Here is a 23,560-nt window from a genome sequence, read left to right as displayed (position 1 = left end):
TGTAACATTTCACCCTTTATCCCCTCCCTAATGTTTTGTCTTAGATGTTTTCCCTATGTGGGGGTGTCATGAGCATGGTGGTAGATGGCCTATATAATTGGGTGTTTTCTTGTTTCTAGAAAGCTTGCTTAGTAAAGAATCCTAATGCTCTCCACATTCACATTCCAGTGAAAGGAGTTTTGCTTTCTGAGTTATTAAATATTCCAGTTTCCTTCCCACTACTACAGTTTAATCAAGTGTTAAAATTTCCCTACTGGGAAGTTGTTTCTCTAATAGGGAGAGAGCAAGAAATGTGGGTCACATCCCGACAGGTATGTTTACGTCACTTGAAGTGTTTGGTACCAAAGGATAAGAAGGAAGGGAAGGGGGAGATTTCACACTTCAGAAGCAGAGCCTCTAAAAGCTTTTTTTCTCATAGGGAGCAAAAATGACATGAGGCCAAGAATGAGGCAAACTCTTAAGAGCAGAAGTTCGCATTTATCCAGGAACCCACTCAGTTAAGACAAGGATGGACATAATATTTCTGCAAGGAGAACTGTGGGCAGGCTGATCCCACAGTTCCTAGAGCTTCCTGATGTAGTAGGGGAAGATGAAAGGAAAGGAAAGTTACTTACTGTTTGGGTCTACGTTTTCACAGAGTTCTGTTTTTGCCTCCCCGTTGGGTCTGTCACTGGGTTTGTGTGACAGCCGTGAAGACATGGTGGCTGCTGTGACTACCGCCTTGAAGCTTCGCTTCCGTTTCTGGACATTGAGTTCAGGGTGGAAAATGATGATGTACACTTTCGGCATGTATAGCATCCCCAGCGCCACTGATGCACTTAGGTTCATGGAGATTGTAAGCGTGGTAGTTTGTATGTAGAGCTAGGAGACACAACACACAAGACACTATTACAAATAAAATGACTGCAAAGGAAGTCTGAATACTTAACACAATGTCAAGAATGACTCTGGCTAGGAGAGAGAGCATAGCAATCTCCAGGGCCTTCTCATAAAAAAAAAAAAAAAAAAAAAAAAAAAAGGAAGTCAGAATGACTCTGCACATTTATCAGAGAATTTGTGCATATATTTAACTGATGGAATGCCTTTGGGTGAATCCATGTGCATGCTTGTCCTGGAGAAGTCTCCAAAATAAAGTTCAGAGTAGATCTTTAGTCAGATTTGAAACACTTCCATCACAATGGCAGATGAATATGAAGATATGAAAACCATAGAAATTTGTGTAAGGTGGTTATTTTTTATCCCCTATATGTACACAAAAGGATTAACACTATATGATTTCTTGCTCCACAAAGACCCTGGGACCTTTGAAAGTCATGTTAGCATATGTCCCTTTTTGCATTACTATTTTTTTTGAACAGATCACCTTCACCATACCTACAAAGTAGTGAGTTAAGGTCCCCTGAAAAGCCCTTGTTGCTTAGTTCTGACTTACAAAACACCAATGGCGAGGAAGTGAGATCTAGTGATGTTGGCTTGTCCAATTGTCCAATTGACAAATTGCTAATATAAGGCAAAGCCATTCTGACACTGTATTATTTGTTGTTTGGATGGTGTCTCCATAACTATCCTGTCTCCTTTCACTTCTTTGAAAAATAAGCAAACAACCATTCAGTTACTGCTCAGTGTGTTAAATCATTGCCTTGGTTATAAACTTGAAAAGGTGATGGTTGATGATGGGTGTGGGAAATTGTAATATCAGCAAGGCAGAAGCTCCTTGCCTCTGTCCAGTTATGTTTATGAAGTGCCCTCTTTAGTGATCCAGAACCGCACCTCTATATATTTACATATGTTTTCATTTTACATGACTACTAAAGGCTAGATTAAATAGGAAGTGATGGATGTGTTAATTAACTTGATGTGGTAATCATTTTTCAATTATACATATTAAATCATCACATTGTATGCCTTACCTTTTTAAGGTTGTATATAATTTTTGTCAATCATAACCTAGTAAAGCTATAAATAAATGAAAACATTCATCCATCCATAAAATTTCAATTACATTAAAAAATGAATAAATACCATAGCCTTTTATGTCAGTGGAAAATTGACAATATATTCAATCATGGTATTCCACAACTATGCCTTTCTATTGATCAGGGAATAAAATCTCCACCCTTAGTAGAGTCTATGAGGCCCCATGTGGTCTGCCCCCTGCCAACTTTGTCAGACTAATTTGCCACCACTTTTCCCCCCACCCTTCTCCTCAGGTCACCATCCATATGGGTACTCTTTTAGGTCTTGAAGATGCTGTGCTCATTCAATCACAGAATCTTTTATACATGGGATATTTCTTTATTCTTGTTTTCCTCTGTATGGAATGATTTTCTTCTGCTTCTTACAGCATGCATCCTAGGCTGCCTTCACCTACAGCCTCAAAGTTTAGGCCAGCTTCTTTGCTTATACACCCACAGAACTGTTGTCTTTATATCATTGGTCTCCACTTGTAATTATACACCCCTTGCCCCAATCTTTTGCCCATCTCTCTGACTAGTCTACAAGTACCCTGAAGGCAGGAATATGTGTCTGTAGTACATCGTCGTGTCTGTAGTACTGGCAAACAGTAGGCACTTAAATAAACATGATAGATGAGTTCACTTGTTTGTATAATGGATGTCTTTTCCTACCTATGACTTACTGGTCAAACAGCCTTTCTTTAAACATACAAGAATTTGTTTCAGACCTATTGGCTGCCTGGATATTTCTGTAATATTTTTCGAACAGGCTCTGGTGAAGAAATTAAGAGAGACTTTGCCATCTCATGTGGAAGGAATACAGTTTTCCAAAAAAACATTAATTTGAATGTGCATGTCTTTGAATGGTTTTAAGGAACTGCCAGGGGCTAACTGTATAATACATAATGAATGTAAAATAGAAAGACAAAACAGTATTGAAGTAATGATCCTTTTGGTTGTGAATCAGACCATATTTTAAAAGCTCATCTTTTCCTATCAGAATGCTTGTAGTCTTTGAACTCCATTCCAACATGCCAGCCTACACTATTTAAGAAAGGCTACCATGGTCACAAGGCTTTATGAACCCAGGCAATGTTGGTTGCTTCCCTTGTGGTCCCTGATGTTATCCTACTAATGAGGACTTTGCAAACCGTAGCTTAGCAGTACAAAAAAGAAAATATAATTTGACCTATGGGACCTTTGGTTTTGTTTCTCTTTCTCTGTTCATGAGCAAATTTTACAGTTGAAGAAATCAACTGTATAGATTTAAATTCTGACATTCATCTTATAGAGTGTTTGATTTCATTATTCTCTGACTAGGGCCCATTGGGACTTGGTATTTTGTTTTGAAAGTTTTGCAGTCTTGGGGTGCCTGGGTGGCTCAAATGGTTAAGCACTGACTTCGGCTCAGGTCATGATCTCATGGTTCATGGGTTCAAGCCACGCTTCGGGCTCAGTGATGACAGCTCGCAGCCTGGAGCCTGCTTTGGATTCTGTGCCCCCCTTTTTCTCTGCCCCTCCCCTGCTTGTGCTCTCTCTCTGTCTCTCAAAAATAAATAAATGTTAAAAAAATTTTTGCAGTCTCTGATGACACTTCAGAACTATGTGAAAACCAACATTAATATCACTGATCAAATTCCTACTTCCATATTTCCTCTTTACACTTCATAGTGTTTAAGAATGAGTGGTCTGGAGTTAGTCTGAGTTCAACTTTCATTTACTAGTTCTGTGACCTAGGGCAAATAATTTGCCCTCTCTATGCCTCAGCTTTTGCATCTGTAAATGGGGATGCTAATAACAGTACCTACCTCACAATGCTGTGTTGATGATTAAATGAGTAAGTATTTGTAAAGTATTTAGAATCATACCTAGAAATACTATAAAATTATTTTGGAATAAGTACATAGATATGCAGGCTTTAGTCTACAGATATCCAAGAGGTACTGGTCCTCAAAGATTCAACCCCACCAAGCCCCAAGAAAGGACCCACGTCACTTTTTGGCCTTTGGTGGGAGGATCACCTTTTGACTCTTTTTATTTCAGCATCAACTCTTAGTACATTCTTTTGGCAAGTTGTAATGTATTTATTTTTAGTCTCGAGGCTTTTCCTGTTTTACCTGATGTTTATTGTAAAATACATTACCCTGTTTAATCCTGAGTTTTTGACATTTTATCTTTTTTCAAATTTCTTTAGAGATATCAAGGAATCAGTGGCCAATTTGGTCCCCTTCATCAAAACATAGAGGCCCTTGATACATTGTTTTACTGAGATTAGGCCTGTTCCCAGGGCAGGCATTCAACTAAGCCTCATGGCATTCTGGCTGTCTGAGGATAATCCCCAGTCGAGCAATCTCCCCACCTTGGCCAATCCTCCATGACTCAAGCCTATGGGAAGGATGCAGATTGCCTTGGAGTTTCCATATGTTTTGATCATTAAGGCTTAATTTTATCATTACCCTAAATGAATTTGCAGAATCTAGTTTCTGTTCCTTGGTTGAACGTGGCTTTTCTAACACCTATCATATATAATTCAGCTTTTAGAACAAGAGCATTTAGGCAAGGAATTTGCAGTCAAGCCAACAAAGAGCTTTGCATATATTCTAGAACAGTTTTTCTAAAGTCTGATCCATAGAATTTGGGGCTGTAAATATGCTCTCTGTCCCTCAGCTTCCTCAATTGTCAAATAAAGACAATAATAGTTCCTACCTCATATGGTGGTTTTGAACATCTAATTAATATATGAAAGATGTTTAGTGTAAGGTCTAAGAAATAAGTAGCCATGAAATGTTAACTACTATTTATATTCTGCCTAATATTTATTTATATTAGGTTATTAGGGTATAGATCTCAAGATAAGGCTTCCTCTGTAACCATTTTCATATATTTTATATTAAAAAATTATTTTAATGTTTATTTTTGTGAGAGAAAGAGACAGAGCATGAGTGGGGGAGGGGCAGGAGAGGGAGACACAGAATCCAAAGCATGCTCCAGGCTCTGAGCTGTCAGTGCAGAGACTGACATGAGGCTCAAACCCATGAACCATGAGATCGTGACCTGAGCCAAAATTGGACATTTAGTCGATTGAGCCACCCAGGCACCCCTAAACTTTTTACATATGTCTTATTGATTAACTAGGTTGTAGTGTCTAAAACACCAGGCCTATTTAAATCTGGTCTAACTGAAATGTACCAGTAAGTATATTGTTAGGGTATACAGATATATGCTTAACTTAATTCCAGGCAAACCTCATCTGAATCTTCTCCATGTACTTTTTCATCTTGGTCTAAGTTCATTATCAGATAAAATGCTAATGTATACTGTGAGATGTCATTATAGTTTTGTAACATGGTAGCATTGGGATTAGTTGAGTTCTCCTTGTCTTTTTATTGTTAAGTTACTAAGAAATTTGAAAAGTGGTTGGATAGTGCTCATGAGCAACTTTGAGGTTTGCCAACTCTTCACTGTGAGTTTCAGAATCGGTGTATTTGAACACTATTTTGAGAGATTTCAAGGCAAGGTATTAATAGTTGTAATAGTGACAGGTTTCAAACTTTGAAAATTATAGTATCTGCAATACTGTCCAAAGAATAACAAAAAGAAAGAAGTAAGGAAAAAAATCTTCAGGGCACAGACACAGATACAAAACTAGAACTATCAGGAAAAACTCAGTGTCAGATTTTTGGGTTCATCCAAATACTCTCATCATTATTGCTGATGTCCTAGAAGTCTATACTACACAAATGAACTAACTGTATATTTGTACTAATGAATTACCATCTTTATCTGTATAACACTTCAATTGGAAGAAGAGTTCTGGGACTGTTTGATGGCATTAAACCATTGATAGGAGATTATTAACTCATGACCACATGCTGTAAATTCACTGTTGTATTTTGCAGATAGATTCTGTGAAAGATGCCTTACTTTTTGGTGCATTCATCCACATATTGGTTCTCCATTTTTAGTGAGATACTAGCAAGTGCCTGCACTGGCCCAAACACTAAGCATACCATTGTGAGGATGATAGGCATTTTCCCTCCATGAGGGTGCCATATTATAGTAGCAGGAGTAAGGCAATCAAGAACCAACTAATTCCTAATGCATTAATTGTTCACCAAATCCTGTTTCATACAATGTATATTTGCCCCTGTTTTCTCCTCCTCTTGGCATTTCCTCTGCTGACATGTTGTGCCTCTGACACCTTATTTATATTTGATACTTAATCCAGTGGTCCCTTCTACATAAAGCATTCCCTATGTCTCCAGTCAAGTCATTTCTCCTGTTAGCCACTTTCAAAGGTACACTCCAAAGAGCACATAACCTGATCTGCTCAGAAGAGTACAGCCAGTTAGTTGGGCTTTAACACTTGCTTTGAAAATGCAAATTCATCCCTTGGAGACTTATATATTAGGGAACAATTTGAGTATAACACAAAGTGCATGTCTCCACGTGTGATTTCTTCCCCACGAAATTCTGGATAAGCACAGTAAACGGCATCCAGCTGTACCCAGCCATGCGGGAATACACAAAATGGACACACACACACACACACACACACACACCTCAAACACCTTCCTGTGTCCCCCTTGCACAATTTTATAATAAATCACAAGCAGCACACTTCTGGCAATTGCATCCACAAGCAAACTTTAACTCCTTTTTTAAAGATAAAATGCCATATTTATTGTAACATTTATGCATTTCTTCATTGAAATTGTGTAAAACCATGCCACCATTTTCATTAGATTTCTTTCTTTAAAAAAAGTCACTGGTGACGTTTTTGAGTGTTTTAAGAAAAGTTATTATTTGTAGTCTGTTAGTATTATTATTTGTGTGTCCCCGTTTCCTTATTTCTAGAGTAGAGATAATAATGGTACCTATCTTTGGAGGTTGTTGGGATCAAATGGGTTGACCACTGTGAAATACACAGAAGTGTGTACAGCACGTATCAAGCACTCAATCAAGTGTATTAGTGTCTGTTTATTGGCTATAACATAAAATAGTTTTCCACGCTGTTTTTCTTCATATTATCTTAATACATTTCAAGATGATGATCTTTCTTAGGAAATGTGAATCACAGCCTTTTGGAGGGAGAGGCGTTTCATTAAGTTTGCTTCTATTTTGTTTGAAAGTATTCTCAAACCACTATTTTATCTGTCATTGACTTTCATGAAAAATAATAAATTTTGTGCATTCCCAAGTGACAGTTGGGAATTGGGACAAGAAGGCCTTAATGGAGTCTTTAAGTGGGATGAGAGACCCGTACCTCATGACATCCCAAAGTCTTTGTAACAAAAATGAAAAATGTGTCTGATGGACTCACAGTAAAGATGAAGGATATGTTATTGCCTGACGGAAGTTTGGAACATTCATATGACTAAAGTGAAATGAAAGTTCCTGACAGTTAAGACCAGTGTTTTCCATCCTTACCACCTGCATGCCTTGTTTCCTAATTAGAGTAACCATGTTTTTGAGAAAAAAAAAATGACATATGGTTGGTGACGGGACAAGATGTTTGCAGTGGGACTTGCTCAGTCATCTGGGGGGTCAACATATTGAGGGCTCTTGCTCATACTGAGTTATCAAGTAAAACATGATGATAAAAGCATTCAGGATAATTATGGGGCAAATCTTGCTTTGTTGGAGTAGAGTCACATCTTCTAAAAGAATGACATTACAGAAAGAGTAAGATCTTTGTCATTAGAACTGATTTAAAATCTTGGCCCCAGATTGTTGGTTAGTGACTTTGGACAAGGTATTTCACCTCTGGCAAGTGACATTCAAAATTCAAGCCCTAGCAATTTGTTATCAGAGTCTCTGATATATAACCTTTCCTTACTCTACCACTACCATGGAGATCTTCTCACTATTGGAAGATTAAAAGGTATCATGTGAATAGTAGCGCACAGGGTCTGGAATAGGGTGGGTGCTCAGGAAATGCAGGTGTATTTATTAGAGTAGATGGCCCCATCTTCCGCAGATAATTTTCATGCTATTCTCTTTAGACCTCCTATCTTTGATGAGGTAATAAAAAGGGGAGAGAGGTGGGATATACATAAAGAGATACACATACCAAAGAGCATAGGCCACATTTTGTGGATAGGTGTCTGGCATAGAAGTATAAATAGTGAAGGCAATCAGATGATTATTGGACAAGATGTAGTTTTACTGTGTTTTGTTACCGTCATTTAGTATTTCTAGGCAGACATGATACATCTACACACAATTACATTCTTTATTTAGATGGACATAAGACAAACACTGCTGGTGAATGTAAATCAATTTTTAGGATAAGTGATTGTGTCATGCTTGAAATCACCCACACCTCAGTTCCTTGCTCTTCTGACCAGAAGCCTGGTGCTGTGTTTATTCCAGTGAGTTGCTGGTAGTGCAAGTGACCACGTTTGGTAATTTCAGTGTTTTGTTCCCTACGACATCCTCAAAAACTGCAGACCACCTCAAGAGCCATTTCTTCCAGGCAGTCACTTCAGATTGTGCCAGACAGATAGAAGTATAGCCTCCACACACTGATACACACAGTTTCTTTCCTCCACCAGCTCTCTGACTCCTCAATTTTGATTTCAAGATATTTTTCCCCCTATAAGTCAGAAGATTTGCTCTTTTATATATAGACAGTCCTGGCACCATTTCCCCTGTTGTGTATCTAAAAGGATATTTACCATTCCTGCTGGTTTGAGATTCCCCACAATTGTTAGGTCGATGCCTTGCAGTGATTTAACATACAAAGGTAAAACGTTTTCTTCAGTCAGCCTGGAGAGATACACTTCTGCCAGATTCCATTGGCTTCCTTTGAACTCTTGGCCACATTCATCAGGAGTAAACCTACCAGCATTTTTATAGGAAGCAACATCAAATTCTTATAATGTGAAAATGTTTGTTTGCATCTCACTGGGGAATACATTAGGTAAACTATGATGATGTTCTGTATGACTTTGCAAATAAACAAAGTAGATTTAAAAAAAAATAAGTCTGAACTTAAAGTATTCTGTTTATAAAGTTGTCACTTGGAATGTCATTGGAGTTTCTGTAAGTGCTAAGCTGTGTAATCTTGCCCACTCTTAAAGTCATTTTTGTAGTTCTAATGAACATAAAGAGATAGAAATCAAATGAAAATATTGATGTCAAATTAATAGCTAAAAGAAAGAGATAATCTTTGCATTTATTGGGCATAGTCCATGTGTTTTTTTTTTTTTTTTTTAAATTTTTTTTTTCAACGTTTATTTATTTTTGAGACAGAGAGAGACAGAGCATGAACGGGGGAGGGGCAGAGAGAGAGGGAGACACAGAATCGGAAACAGGCTCCAGGCTCTGAGCCATCAGCCCAGAGCCCGACGCGGGGCTCGAACTCACGGACCGCGAGATCGTGACCTGGCTGAAGTCGGACGCTTAACCGACTGCGCCACCCAGGCGCCCCTAGTCCATGTGTTTTAAGTTGGACTTGTAAAGTGTTCACTGAAACTGGACCTAAGAGTGTCATTGACAAGACAAAGCCAGGCTCTTACTAAAAGAAAGTGCATTCTTAGCTCAGTTTTCAAACCATTGACAATGGCTCTCTGTTGAACTTTGACAAGTTTTGATCATCCTAATCATATAGCTTTCTCCTTTCTCTCTTTAGTTCTGGCTGTTATTTCTGTTGATCTTCCTCTGTTCCTTTTGGACTGTATCCTTCCCGTCTTGCTGCTGAGCAATGGTACCTTTCTTTTTGCCCTTCAAATTCATTTCCCCTTCCATTAACTCAGTCTTCCATATATTATCTTTGCTTCTCTGCTTTTCCACTGCCACCTGTGTGGCGGTGTGTAAGTAAATAGAAGCAGGCCCCTGAACCTCTGCCATGGCGGTAGCATGCACTGGCACCCACTGCCACCCCTGGCTGATGGGCAAAACACTTCAACAGCTAGAAAGTAAGCCAGCTGAATTGCCCATGGAGGGGTACCTTATTCTCTGAACTCCTCATGAAGGCCCTCAGGTGTGTAATGGTTTAAGCCCCAAAGGAGAAAATAATTGGAATGAAACTTAGAAAATTGTAGACAAATAGTTGCTCAAGCCTATGGCCCTAACTGGAACAGTGAGGGCTCTGAGATTAGGCAGAGAAATAATACCCATTCATTATGCCAAGAGAAATATAGCATAAGGGAGTGAGCCCAGCTAAGGAGTAGGGGCTGAGTGGTTCATGGTTTTCATCCTAACCTCACAAGATACCCTTTGCTTTGCTTCTGTTTGCAAGGTCTTGGGTCAGGGATCTCAAAACTGCTATTTCCTATATACTTCCTCTCAAGCCTGCAGTCTGGTCTCCTTCATCACCTGCTCTGAGTTTGTCTTCCTAATTTTCCTGGACTCCTTACCAGGCATGAGAGATTTTTCCCAGGTGTCATTTATCTTTACAACTCAGTGCTGAGAGCAATGATTTTGGGGGCTTCACCTGTCCTGCTGCACCTGCTCAACTTACCATCACACATTTTATGAAGATAAAAATCCTCATCATGGCCCAGGGAACTCTGCAGGTACCCCTTCTGCCTTCCCTCACCTTCTCCAAACCTTCAAATGTGCAATGCTGTGTCCATCCTCAAGGCTTTTAAACATGGTGTTCCCTCTCCCTAAGATGCCATTCACACTCCTGGCTGCCTTTTAAGTCTGAGTCTCACTTCTCTGACTCTCAAATGTAAAATATGACCTTCCTCTCTTGCTTGCTCCTGGAACTTATCCTGCCCCTTCCTTATATTAATCACAATTGGTGAATGATTACTTATATGAGTGTTTATTTCAGAAATATCCTGTCAGTAGACTGCCCACATGAAGGCATGGACCATCCAGGCAGGTCCTGGAACATAGTAAATGCCCAAAGCATAGCAGGTGAACAAATGAATACAATCTAGGAGATACAGCTGAGAACAGCAAAGTGTATGACCAGTGCACTGGAATTGCAGTCAGGAAATCTGGATTTGGATGCAGGCACTGTAGCTTACTAACAGTGATGGGATCTTGAGCACCTCACTTAGCCTTTCTAAGCTTAATATTGCTACTTACAAAGGGAGGTGAGTAATGGCGTCTATTCCAGATGTGACAAGGAAGAAATGACTTGTAAGAGGTCACAATTCTTTTTAATTTTTTTTAAATATTTTTGAGAGAGAGAGAGAGTGAGTGAGGGAGCATGAGTGGGGGAGGAGCAGAGAGACAGGGAGACACAGAATCCTAAGCAGGCTCCAGGCTTTGAGCTGTCAGCACAGAGCCCAATGTGGTCAAACTCACAAGCGGTGACATCATGACCTGAGCCGAAGTTGGATGCTTACTGACTGAGCCACCAGGTGCCCCTAAGCAGTCATACTTCTTAAACTCTAAAGCCCTGGTCAAAGTGCTGTGCTGGTAAAATTTATGCCTGTGTAGAACTGGGCAATGTAACCATGTCCAGAGGCTCTTTGTCTCTGAACAGTCATAACTGCTTCCCATTTTTTCAAATACTTTTTTCCTCTAGCAATTTCAGTGGGTTCACTTCTTTCTCGAGTCATGAACCTGGGGCATTCCTGTGGCCCAGGCAGGGCATTCAGAGCTAATAAATAGAGAAGACAGAACATAGAGATCTGTTGTCTCATATAATAGGGAGAGAACCAGAATATTTTGTGGAAGTCAGGGAGGAACAGAACATTTAGAAGTGAGCAAATCAAAGGCAGGGACCATGTTTAATTTATCTTTGCACCCTCATTCCTGGTACAATGAACAAGTTCAATATATGTTTGATAAATGAGATGGTCTTCACTCATTTTACAAACTGAACCAAAATTCAAAGGCATTTACTCATCTTTATCTCTCAGCTCATCATGTCTCCCAGCCCATGGCCTCTTTCATATCCTTGAATATGCCATGCTCTAGTCTGCCACAGGGCCTTTGCCTATGCCCCCCCCCCAACCTGGAATGTTTCCACATCCTACCTACCTTGTTTTACTTATTCTTTAGATCTCTATTCAAGCATCTATTCTTCATCCAGGAATTTTCTAACCAAAATTAGCTAATACCATCCTGTCATAAGCTTTCAAAGCAATCATAAAATTCATACCTAAACATGTCTGTGTGTGTGTGTGTGTGTGTGTGTGTGTGTGTGTGTATGATAAATATCTGTCTCTCCCACCGGGAAGTATGACTGTTTCTGTCTCATATTGTATCCTCAGTACCTAGCACTGTGGTGGGGGGTGAGGGCAAATACAAGTGACTTAACTGATATTGTTAGGGAAGTACGTCTTAGAGATACAGAAGTTGACATTGCATTTAGTCTTTGGCTCCATACGCGTCCTTATTTCGCAGGACAGAGTCAAAAGGGTACCTGGCAGGAAGGAGCAAATGTGATGTTCCCATGGACTTAAACTGCCTGTAAAAAATACTTTGCAAACCATCCCAAGGGAGGAAAGGACTGTGTTGTCCTGGGGACTGCCACCTACATTTCTTTTTTTTTTTTTTTTTCAACGTTTATTTATTTTTTGGGACAGAGAGAGACAGAGCATGAACGGGGGAGGGGCAGAGAGAGAGGGAGACACAGAATCGGAAACAGGCTCCAGGCTCTGAGCCATCAGCCCAGAGCCCGACGCGGGGCTCGAACTCACGGACCACGAGATCGTGACCTGGCTGAAGTCGGACGCTTAACCGACTGCGCCACCCAGGCGCCCCATACATTTCTTAATCCTTCTTTCATGTGTTCACCAAAAGATAGATAGATAGATAGATAGATAGATAGATAGATAGATAATAATTATCAAAAATGACTCCTTTGGACTCAGAAGGAACAATGAAAATCAATAACACTGCCCCTCTTGGAAGAATGAGAGTTTTTTCTTCAAAAAGCTTGGACTAACACCCAGGTTAGCACCTAATTGTCTCTTCACAAATGGAAAATGAAATGGTTGCTATGACAACTCAGTAAAGAGTGCATTTTTTTTTGTTTTTATTTGACAAAAAGCCGCTGACTTAAACTTAACTGATAGCATATATGGATTTTGGTTTTGCAATTCTGATCATTCCTGAAATTTTTCAGAATCATCACTAAAGATCACTGAAAACATCCACCTTCTGTAGACAGTGTAATAGCTATGAAGAGGACATAAAAAGAGACATATTAGGAAGGAGAAATGAAAGAACATGGGATGGGTTGGGTGGGAAGAAGTAAGAGGAAGAGGAACCAAGGGATCCTTTTTAACATCCTCATTCCTTTTATGCAAACCACACGATAGTACTATACTAAATCACATCAGCACTGTCCAAACCCTAGAGTGGGTTTCAGCTCTCCTAAAAAAAAAAAAAAAAAAAGTCCCCCCCACCCGCCCAAGTAAGAGTGGATTGACCAAAAATTTTTCCAAGAGATTTGAAGTGATAATAGCTTAATTAGATCCTTGGGCCCCCTTTGGGAGTGCTAGGACCTAGGCATTTAAACTAGTTTTATCTCTCCCAACCCAGTGAGCTCTGATCCTAATCTAGTCAACCACACAAAGCCAGTCCTTCACCCTTACTTATTTTTATGGTTAAGATTTCCTCTCCAAGCCTGTACCTTTCTTTTATTCCTACTTGGAATTCCTAACCTACCCTTTAACAAAAAAAAATCTACCTTCTTCAGAAAGTACAAAAGAGATCCATAAAATGGTTAAGAACAGGCATGTGAGTACACTGCTGTTTCTCCACCCCCCCCAAAAAAATCTATGTTCAAGAATAGATTGGAAATAATCTGTATTTCAATAATTTCAATATATGTTCAATAATCAATAATTTAGGAAAAAAATTCTAAAGGTCTGCTGTTTTATCTGACTCTTGAAACCATGTCACCATTTGATTATAATTCAAAGAAAATGAATGCTTGAATGTTAAAACATTTTTTTCAAGACAAATTCTCTGTTCAGTTTTGGCTTATGGAATCACCATATGCTATCTATGGGAAGGAAAATAAAACATGAAAGCTCTTGTCCCTAGTTTACTCGATGATGTCTACAGAGATTTCAGGCCCACACGTCAGAGTACCCTGCAGCAGACAGTTCTGAGAGGGCTATGGTCATTTATATACAACTAGACGTCCACTGTCTTTAATGTAGGGATCATCACCTTTGCCATCCTCATAGCTGCTGAGACAATTCAGCAGACATCTCAAGTAATATTGAGAATGGAACTTTCCCTGTGAAACCTGCCTCTGCACTAATTTTCTTCATTTCAGGAAGTGTTACCTCCATCTCCCTAGTTGCACAAATTGGAACCTTAAGGGTTATTCTTGAATACTTGCCTTTCCCTCACATTGTACCCTTTATATTCAAGCTTTTAACCAGTTAGCTAATATTATCTGTAAAATATTTCTAGAATCTTTTCCCTTCTCACTGTACGCCCCCACCTTAAATATGTTTAACCAGTTAACACAAATTAGTACAGAGAACAGTGGTTACCATTTGTAAGTTCTCAGACTTAGCGACAATGATGATGTTAATGAAGATATGGTGATGCACTTTCACAGTGTTCCTGGGGTGCTACAGTAGCATCCCACCTGGTTTTACTACATCCATTTTTTGGCTCCCTTTAAGCAACTCTGCACAGAGTAGCCAGAATGATCTTTATAAAAACTGCAAATCAGATCACACGGTCCCCTGTAAAACATCTTTCAAAGACTTCATCTTGCCTTCTGGTATCTGGCCTGGCTACATTTACAACTTGTCAGTCTTTGTTGAATATGATTGATCTACACTGGCACTCTTGAATGTTCCAAGCTCATTTCTACCAAAGGGACTTAGCACACACCATTCTCTCTGTCCAGAATATTTTTTTTTGCCTCAGTTCTTCACCCAGGCAAATCTCTCTCTCTCTCTCTCTCTCTCTCTCTCTCTATCTATCTAGATATCTAAAGAGAGAGAGAGAGAGAGGGAGAGATAATCCCAAGCAGGCTGCATATTGTTAGTGCAGAGCCTGATGTGGGGCTCAAACTCATGAACTGTGAGATCACGATCTGACCTGAAACCAAGAGTCAGATGCTTACCTGACTGAGCTACCCAAGCACCCGTCACTCAGGTAACTCTGAACTCATCTTTTAGGTTCAACCTGCATGCATTTTTCTCTGACAGACTTTTTATGACTGTATGCTGCTCCACGAACTTGAGTTTTCTCCTTCCATGATGTTCTCTCATTGCAGCCTGTTCTTTTTATTCATTGTATGTATTATAATCAGTGAGCAACATAATCATGTATTCATTTATCTCTTCATCTCCTACTAGAATTCAAGCTTTATGATGGCAGGAATATACTCCTCACAAAAAAAGGACTTCAACAATATCTTTTTGAATCAATGAGGGAGGATAGCAGTTAAAATAATTCTAAAGTAAGGTATGAATATAAGCATCCTAATGAGTAAAACTGACTTTGTTTGGGGGCTTCAAATATATTTTGGGTAGATGTTTGTTCTTGACTGAGTATACTCAGAATATTAAGTAAATCCTGAGCTTCCAGAGAGGTCACATGATTCGTTGGGGTATCATTGTCATGAGGAACAAAGCTAAGCTGTAAGTCAAAGTCTTTTGACTCTAACAGCTCACTGTATTGTATCCACATTCAACTAAAAAGCCTATTTAATAAAAGAGTGTATCATAGAACTGTTTCATTTTTTATTCCCAAAGGCTTTAATTGCCAATGCTTAGAAAAACAAACACCTCTAAGTATTTCTAAAGGGAACTGACAGAAGCTTCCTGTTCTTTTCCATAGATTGCATCTTGGTGCAAGTGTGTTTTATATTTAAGTCCATATTCCCTACTAAGAATAATAAGTAAATATCCTCTGCATGTGATTGAAACTGTGTCCAATTTCCTTGCCAAATTCAGCTTCTTGTCCAGAGGATGCAGTGTTGTTGTCTTTCCCCCAACTGTGCAGACACTTACACTCAGGGAGATGCCCTACATGATAAAAGGTGTGCTTGAGCAGGCAGAAAAAAATGATGAAAAATAATAGGCAAATGTCATGTAAATACTGTCTGAAGTATGAACAGGTTGTAAGGTCTGATGCTTCTGCTGATAGGTGTTTATTACTTATTGACTGGCTGATTTAAGAAGGTCTAGAGTAGACCAAGGGAACTGCAAAGAGGAGAGGAGGGAAATTCAGTCATATCAGGAAGATAAATTGGTATTCTTTGATTTTCAAGCAAACACTGAATGTCCCAGTATAATTGTTTTTTCCTTTACTGGTAGGACAGAAATCCTTCACCCTCCTTTTACTTTCTAACTGTTTAACATATACATGAGATCTTGAGATGGAATAAATAAAGGGCATTTAGCAATTCCCCTCCGGGCAGAGACTCTGTGAGTAATAGCACATAAAGAGAGAATGATGAAAGGAGACCCAACCTGGCAGTGGGAAATGTCTGATCCCTTTATGGACATAGGGCATGGGTCTGAAACGGGGACTAATCATACCAGACTATAGTGACCAAGAGCTGGTACTTTGGAGAAGGTGAGCCAAGGAATCAGGAAGGGGACAAAGGGGGATTTATTCCTCAGTGACAAGAGAGAGGCAGTATTGGGGGTGGCCTGCAATGCAAAGACTTTCCCCTGACAAGAACTTGAAGGGATTAGGTGACTAGGGGAGAGGAGACTTTTCTTGGGTTGGGTAATATGGCTATAACCTTAAGGTATATACCGTTCATAAATCTCTCTGGACTCTGGGATATTGGGCTGGCTGAATATATGGTGTTTAATAATGAACGATCCCACCTTTCCTTCTATTATAAAGCTGTAGTACAGGTCTTACATACCTTGGTGATATTTCAGGGCAAGCTACATTGCCCTTGTCATCAGAAAAGTGATATTCTCTGTGTTAAGACTTAGGGCTAACGGATTTATTAATGGTGCAGGGATGAGGTCACTGGACTCACGTGACAGCAAGCCTGATTTCTAATTTCCGCTCTGCTGCTTAATAGTTGTGGGATTTGGATAAGGCCATTTGTGAATACATTTGTGACAATGTATTATCTTTACCTTTGAACCTCAGAAATGTATCTACTCTCCTAAGCTACCTACATTATAAAACAAAAACAAAAACAAAAATGAACAAAACCCAAACCCATAGTCTCCACATCATGGCATGAATTGAGGAAAGTTAAGCTGTAATTTGAAGAAAATTAGATTTTGAAATAATTTCTATACTCACGATGTATAAAAGTGACGAGTGGTTATATGCTAATTATTTTATAAGCATTATAAACAATTAGTCGTGCATGACCTGTACAAAAAGTATGCAGAACTTGTAAAAGAACCACAAGAAGCAGCATCACCCAGCAGGATTCTCCTTCAGGACTGAAGGATTTTTCCCCCGACATGCTGCTGTAGCATATGAAGCAATATGAAGAGGCTCATATTTCCTAAGGTTCTTCCCCCTTCCTGGGAGAGCCTGCAATCACTGGGAGATACTGGGGGCATAAAAGCTTATCCCCTTGCCCCAGGAGGGGACAGTTCTGAAGGGCAGCTTGCTTCAGAGTTTCTCAAGAGGCATCAGCTGAGACCTTGTTGAGTCTGCATCATGGCCCAATCTTTTCCTGTTCAATCCTTTTCTTTTCTTTCTACCTATTGTTGTTGATACCAGGGGTACTCCTGAATAAACCTGAACTTGGGCTTCCAAGCAGGGATGCAACCTGGGACTAGAGGGATCAGTTAGAATTCTTTTCTTTCTTTTTTTTTTTAGAGACAATGAGAGCAGGTGAGAGGTGCAGAGGGACAGACAGAGAGAAGCAGGCTCCGCATTCAGCTCTGAGCCCTCTGTGGGGTTTGATCCCATGACCCTGGGCCAAATCAAGAGTTGGACGCTCAAGACTGAGCCACCCAGGTGCCCCTCGGTTAGAATTCTTATGGGCATCTCAGTTCCAATCACAATCAAGAATTTTCTCAAAACATTCTGTTCTGCAACTCCTTTTGCAGCATATACCTCAAAGTTTGAGCACCCTACAACAGTTATAGCATGTACTAGGCAGAGCAAGCAGATCTCAGACAAAATGTATCCCTCCCCACAACTTGTTCCTCTACTTCTACTGCCTGCCTGTGAATAAAGTTTTCCCTGTCCCGCTTTTCACATCCAGATACATGTAAGTACATACACTACATATGTTTTCCCCAGATTTTTCTTTCAAAAACTAAAATTCTCAGAAACTTTGACACAGGGGAAAGAATATATGTATAGTACATTTGAGGTCCACCATTGTTAATATCACACCACACTGTTTTCTCTTTCTGCCAAACATTTCTGTTTGTATCACATTTACTACATAACCACAATAATGTTATCATACTTAGGAAACTTAACAGTTACAAGGTATCATCTAATACATGGGAACAAGGTCAAATTCCTCTTATTTTCCCCCCAAATTCTCCTATGATTTTCTCCACTCTCAAATTCAATCAAGTTTAATGCATTAATATTTGATTATATTTCTTCAGATGCTTAAAGAGCAGTCTCTCTGCCTTTGTTTTTTAAATAGCTTTATTGATGCAAACAATAAACTGCACATATTTAAAAAGTAAAATTTCATGTTTTGACACATGTAAACAGCAGTGCAATCATTACTACAATCAAGGTAGTAAACATACCACCTCCAAAAGTTTCCTCCTGCCCCTTAATCTTTCCCCTTCATTCCTCCCTACCCCCCAAGCCACGCAAGCACTGATTTTCTTTTTGTCATTGTAAATTTATATGCATTTTATAGTTTTATATAAATAGGATCATATATAATATATTCTTCTGTCAAGCTTTTTAAATTCAGCATAATTATTTTGAGATTCAACCATATTGTTGAATATATCAATAGTTCATTCTTTTTTATTGCTAAGTAATATTCCACTATATGGTTATATCACTTCTATTTCATCATTCATCTGTGAATGGACAACTGGGCTATTTCTGGTTTTGGCTATTACAGGTAATGTTACTACCAACATCATACCAGACTTTGTATGAACCTATTTTCTACTTTATTTTGGACATATAAGGAGGAGAGGAATATCTGGACCATATAGTAATTTCAAAAAGATTAACTTTTTTAAAAAGTGCCAAAGTACTTTCCAAAATGGTTAGTATCACTTGACGTTCTTAACAGCAATGTATGAGAGTTCCACGTCCTCAAAATTCTCTCCAACACTTGGTATGGTCAGTCTTTTTTAATTGTAGCCATTCTCATAGGTGTGTAGTGAAATCTTACTGTTGATTTATTTTGCAATTTCCTAGTAGCTAGTGATATTCAGTAGGTTTCATAGGATTGTTTGCTATTTGTGTATCCTCTTTGGTGACATGTTTGTTCAAATCTTTTGCCTATTTGTTCCTTGTGGGTTGTTTCCTGTTGCTAAAATTTGAGAGTTTTGGATTCTAGATATAGGACCTTTTTTAGATACATGTTTTGCAAAGATTTTTCTCCTAACCTGTGGCTTGTCTTCTCTGTCTCTTAATACTGTCTTTTGAAGACAAGTTTTAAATTTTGGTGAAGTCTATTTTTTAATTTGTTCTTTTGTAAATTATGCTTTTGGTGTGATATCTAAGAAATCTTAGCCAAACGCAAGGCCACAAAGACTTTCTCCTATCTATTCTAGATGCTTTAGAGTTTTAGGTGTTAATGTATAGGTCTATAATCCATTTTACATTAACTTTAAAGTGTAGCATTAGTTATCAATCTAAGTTCATTTTGGAGGGATATAAATATCATTGCAGCACAATTTATTATTATTTTTTTTTTGAATTTATGTTGTGTATATAGTATTTATTTTTTTTATTTATTTTTTTTATATGAAGTTTATTGACAAATTGGTTTCCATACAACACCCAGTGCTCATCCCAAAAGGTGCCCTCCTCAATACCCATCACCCACCTGCCCCTCCCTCCCACCCCCCATCAACCCTCAGTTTGTTCTCAGTTTTTAACAGTCTCTTATGCTTTGGCTCTCTCCCACTCTAACCTCTTTTTTTTTTTTTTTCCTTCCCCTCCCCCATGGGTTCCTGTTAAGTTTCTCAGGATCCACATAAGAGTGAAACCATATGGTATCTGTCTTTCTCTGTATGGCTTATTTCACTTAGCATCACACTCTCCAGTTCCATCCACGTTGCTACAAAAGGCCATATTTCATTTTTTCTCATTGCCACGTAGTATTCCATTGTGTATATAAACCACAATTTCTTTATCCATTCATCAGTTGATGGACATTTAGGCTCTTTCCATAATTTGGCTATTGTTGAGAGTGCTGCTATGAACATTGGGGTACAAGTGCCCCTATGCATCAGTACTCCTGTATCCCTTGGGTAGATTCCTAGCAGTGCTATTGCTGGGTCATAGGGTAGGTCTATTTTTAATTTTCTGAGGAACCTCCACACTGCTTTCCAGAGCGGCTGCACCAATTTGCATTCCCACCAACAGTGCAAGAGGGTTCCCGTTTCTCCACATCCTCTCCAGCATCTATAGTCTCCTGATTTGTTCATTTTGGCCACTCTGACTGGCGTGAGGTGATACCTGAGTGTGGTTTTGATTTGTATTTCCCTGATAAGGAGCGACGCTGAACATCTTTTCATGTGCCTGTTGGCCATCTGGATGTCTTCTTTAGAGAAGTGTCTATTCATGTTTTCTGCCCATTTCTTCACTGGGTTATTTGTTTTTCGGGTGTGGAGTTTGGTGAGCTCTTTATAGATTTTAGATACTAGCCCTTTGTCCGATATGTCATTTGCAAATATCTTTTCCCATTCCGTTGGTTGCCTTTTAGTTTTGTTGGTTGTTTCCTTTGCTGTGCAGAAGCTTTTTATCTTCATAAGGTCCCAGTAATTCACTTTTGCTTTTAATTCCCTTGCCTTTGGGGGCAGCACAATTTATTAAAAAGCCTATCCTTTATTGTGTACCTTTGTACCTGGGTCAAAAATTAGCTATACATGTGTGGGAGGTTCTTTGTTTTTTGTTTTTATGGACTCTCTATTCAGTGTCATTGATCTCTTTAACTTTCTTTAAACTAACATCATGCTAGAGGTTTATAATAACTTAAAAGCAGATGGTGCTACCCCTCTAATTTTTTTCTTTTTCTGAGTTATTTTAGCAGTTGTAGGTTTTGTATTTCCATATGAATTTTATAAGCAGTTTGTCAGTTTCTATAAGAAGCCTTTGGGGATTTTGACTGACAATGGATTAAATTTACAGGATAATCTGGAGAACTGACATATTAACAATATTGAGTCTTCCAACATGTCAATAATGTATATCTCTTCATGTTTTAAGTCTAATTTTCCTCAGCAATATTGTGTAATTTTTAATAGACATGTCTGTCAAATTCTGTTGTTTTCAAGACCTTGACTTTTTGGAAGATCGCAGGGCCATGCCAACATCTTATAAGGTACCCCACCTTCTGATTTGTCTATTTTCTCAAAATTAAATTGAGGTCATAATATCAGGGTGTCTTGCTGCTGGTAAGGTGGTGACCACCAGATCTCACCATTATAAAGGTACAATTTACCTTTGTCCCTGAAAAATAATTTAGGAGTAGTAAATGGAGATAGAATTGTTTTGAAAAGTTAAACCATAAGGTTTTATTTAAAACTTCTGGGGGCGCCTGGGTGGCGCAGTCGGTTAAGCGTCCGACTTCAGCCAGGTCACGATCTCGCGGTCCGTGAGTTCGAGCCCCGCGTCAGGCTCTGGGCTGATGGCTCAGAGCCTGGAGGCTGTTTCCGATTCTGTGTCTCCCTCTCTCTCTGCCCCTCCCCCGTTCATGCTCTGTCTCTCTCTGTCCCAAAAATAAATAAACGTTGAAAAAAAAAATTAAAAAAAAAATAAAACTTCTGCTCTGACATGTGAAAGTTTTTATCTAATATTCTTTTGAACAGAATACAAGTGAACAGAAGTCCAGTTTTCTCTGTAGGAAAAGTGTTAGAAAGGAAATGCTATGCTTTCCTTATCCTCACTCTCCTACAAATATTTACTAAATTTATTATTTACAGAAATAATAGGCTACTAGGAAACATTTGCCTAGCTCCAGTACCAAAAGCAGAATGATTGATGAAGGGTGGGGTTAGTCTGTAAGAAACCTGAGATGAGCCCTCAAAACATGAGGATATGGCAAAAGAAAATCTTTCTCGAAGTGCTGACAATACAAGTTTAGTTCCTATCTCAGTGAGATCTTGTCACGATGAAGCCAGCTGGGTTTTGATCAACTCTGTAAGTTTATAAGCTATGAACCAATTATATTGGCCCTCAATCAACATTAAACAAAAACAGGTGTCTTGCATAATGGTGTGCACTATGTGTGAACAGATGGGACTTCCAGTAGGTGATCACTTCCTTTCCAGACAGCGTGTACTTTATATTCTGTGAGGAGGATTCATGTCTGTTGCTATTCTACTTTACATCAGTCTTGGTGCTCTGGGACATTACACATGTGACGGCTTTAAAATAGTCACAAACTAACCATTATGGGAGTCACAGAATGGACAGTGCCTTTAAATGGACATTGGGTTCTTTGCTTTAACATTTATTTATTTTTGAGACAGAGAGAGACAGAGCATGAATGGGGGGAGGGCCAGAGAGAGAGGGAGACACAGAATCTGAAGCAGGCTCCAGGCTCTGAGCTGTCGGCACAGAGCCTGATGCGGGGCTCGAACTCACGGACCGTGAGATCGTGACCTGAGCGAAGTCGGACGCTCAACCGACTGAGCCACCCAGGCGCCCCTGGGTTCTTTGCTTTAATCCAGGGCCCCTTTGTTTCTTCCTCGTGGGACCTCAACTGGAATATACTTTCTCAGCTGGAAAGTGTATTTTTGTAGAATACACAGCATACTGTACTATGCAATGTTTCCTCATTCCCTTGTACCCATGAAAACCTGAGTAAACAGGTGAACTAAGATTTATGGAGAAGCAGCAATATTTATTTTTGCTCATGGAGAAAATTGCCAGGATTCAGCAAGTTATAGTTAATGTTCACCTTATTTGGCTTGGATCAGAGCAGGTCTTGAAGGGAGATGGCTAGACAGAAATAGGAGTAAGTCAGACAAAAGAGCATTCAGTTACTGGGTTGGAAAACAGTAATTACTTTTACTGTTATAAAAACTTTGGTTTTCAGAAATTTTCAATCATTGCTTAAAATGCAAAGATGTGTTTGACATCAAATACCCCCAACACTGTATAAAAAAAGTGTTAATCTTGTAAAAACTTTCATGCCTCATTGTCTTTTCATAAATTTAAAATATAGAGCAAAAGGAAAAACGCTGAAGTACTATAAACAAAAAAAAAATAGATGGGAAATTGTTAGAATTCAAACACTCATTAAATAACTTTGATGTTTTCATTTATTTGGGGTTTGCTATTCTGTGGACTATATTATTAACAATGATAGGGATTATTCTAAAATACATTAATACTGTTAATAGAATACTTCCCTAGTTCCCTCCATCCCCAAACTGTTTCTTCTTAAACTGTTTATGCAGCATTTATCACAAAGGGCATTGTTAACTTGCTTTACATCAGCCAGCTCTCTAAAAATTGACTGTGGGTCAATTTCACTGGATTTCATACATTTTTGTTGCTGAGACCTTTTGATGTGGCTAGGCTTTTTCTTATTAAAAAATTTTTTTTAATATTTATTC

The 23,560-nt window shown here is 39.0% G+C and overlaps 1 protein-coding gene across 1 annotated transcript in view; it reads right to left on the bottom strand.

Moving 5' to 3' along the window:
* GRM7 (glutamate metabotropic receptor 7) overlaps window positions 1-23,560 on the bottom strand; it is an 811,284-nt gene that overhangs the window by 4,805 nt on the left and 782,919 nt on the right. The window contains exon 9 of the mRNA XM_047096787.1: window positions 615-861. Within this exon, the coding sequence (XP_046952743.1) occupies window positions 615-861 (247 nt within the window). The remainder of the gene's footprint in view (window positions 1-614; window positions 862-23,560) is intronic.

Source organism: Lynx rufus, unplaced genomic scaffold (genome assembly GCF_022079265.1).
Source record: "Lynx rufus isolate CCGP_SWC_20201006 ecotype Redwood Valley unplaced genomic scaffold, mLynRuf1.p SCAF_4, whole genome shotgun sequence".
Classification (NCBI taxonomy): Eukaryota; Metazoa; Chordata; class Mammalia; order Carnivora; family Felidae; genus Lynx; species Lynx rufus.
Note: the sequence above shows the minus strand (reverse complement) of the source record. Positions and strands in the feature narration are given on the sequence as shown.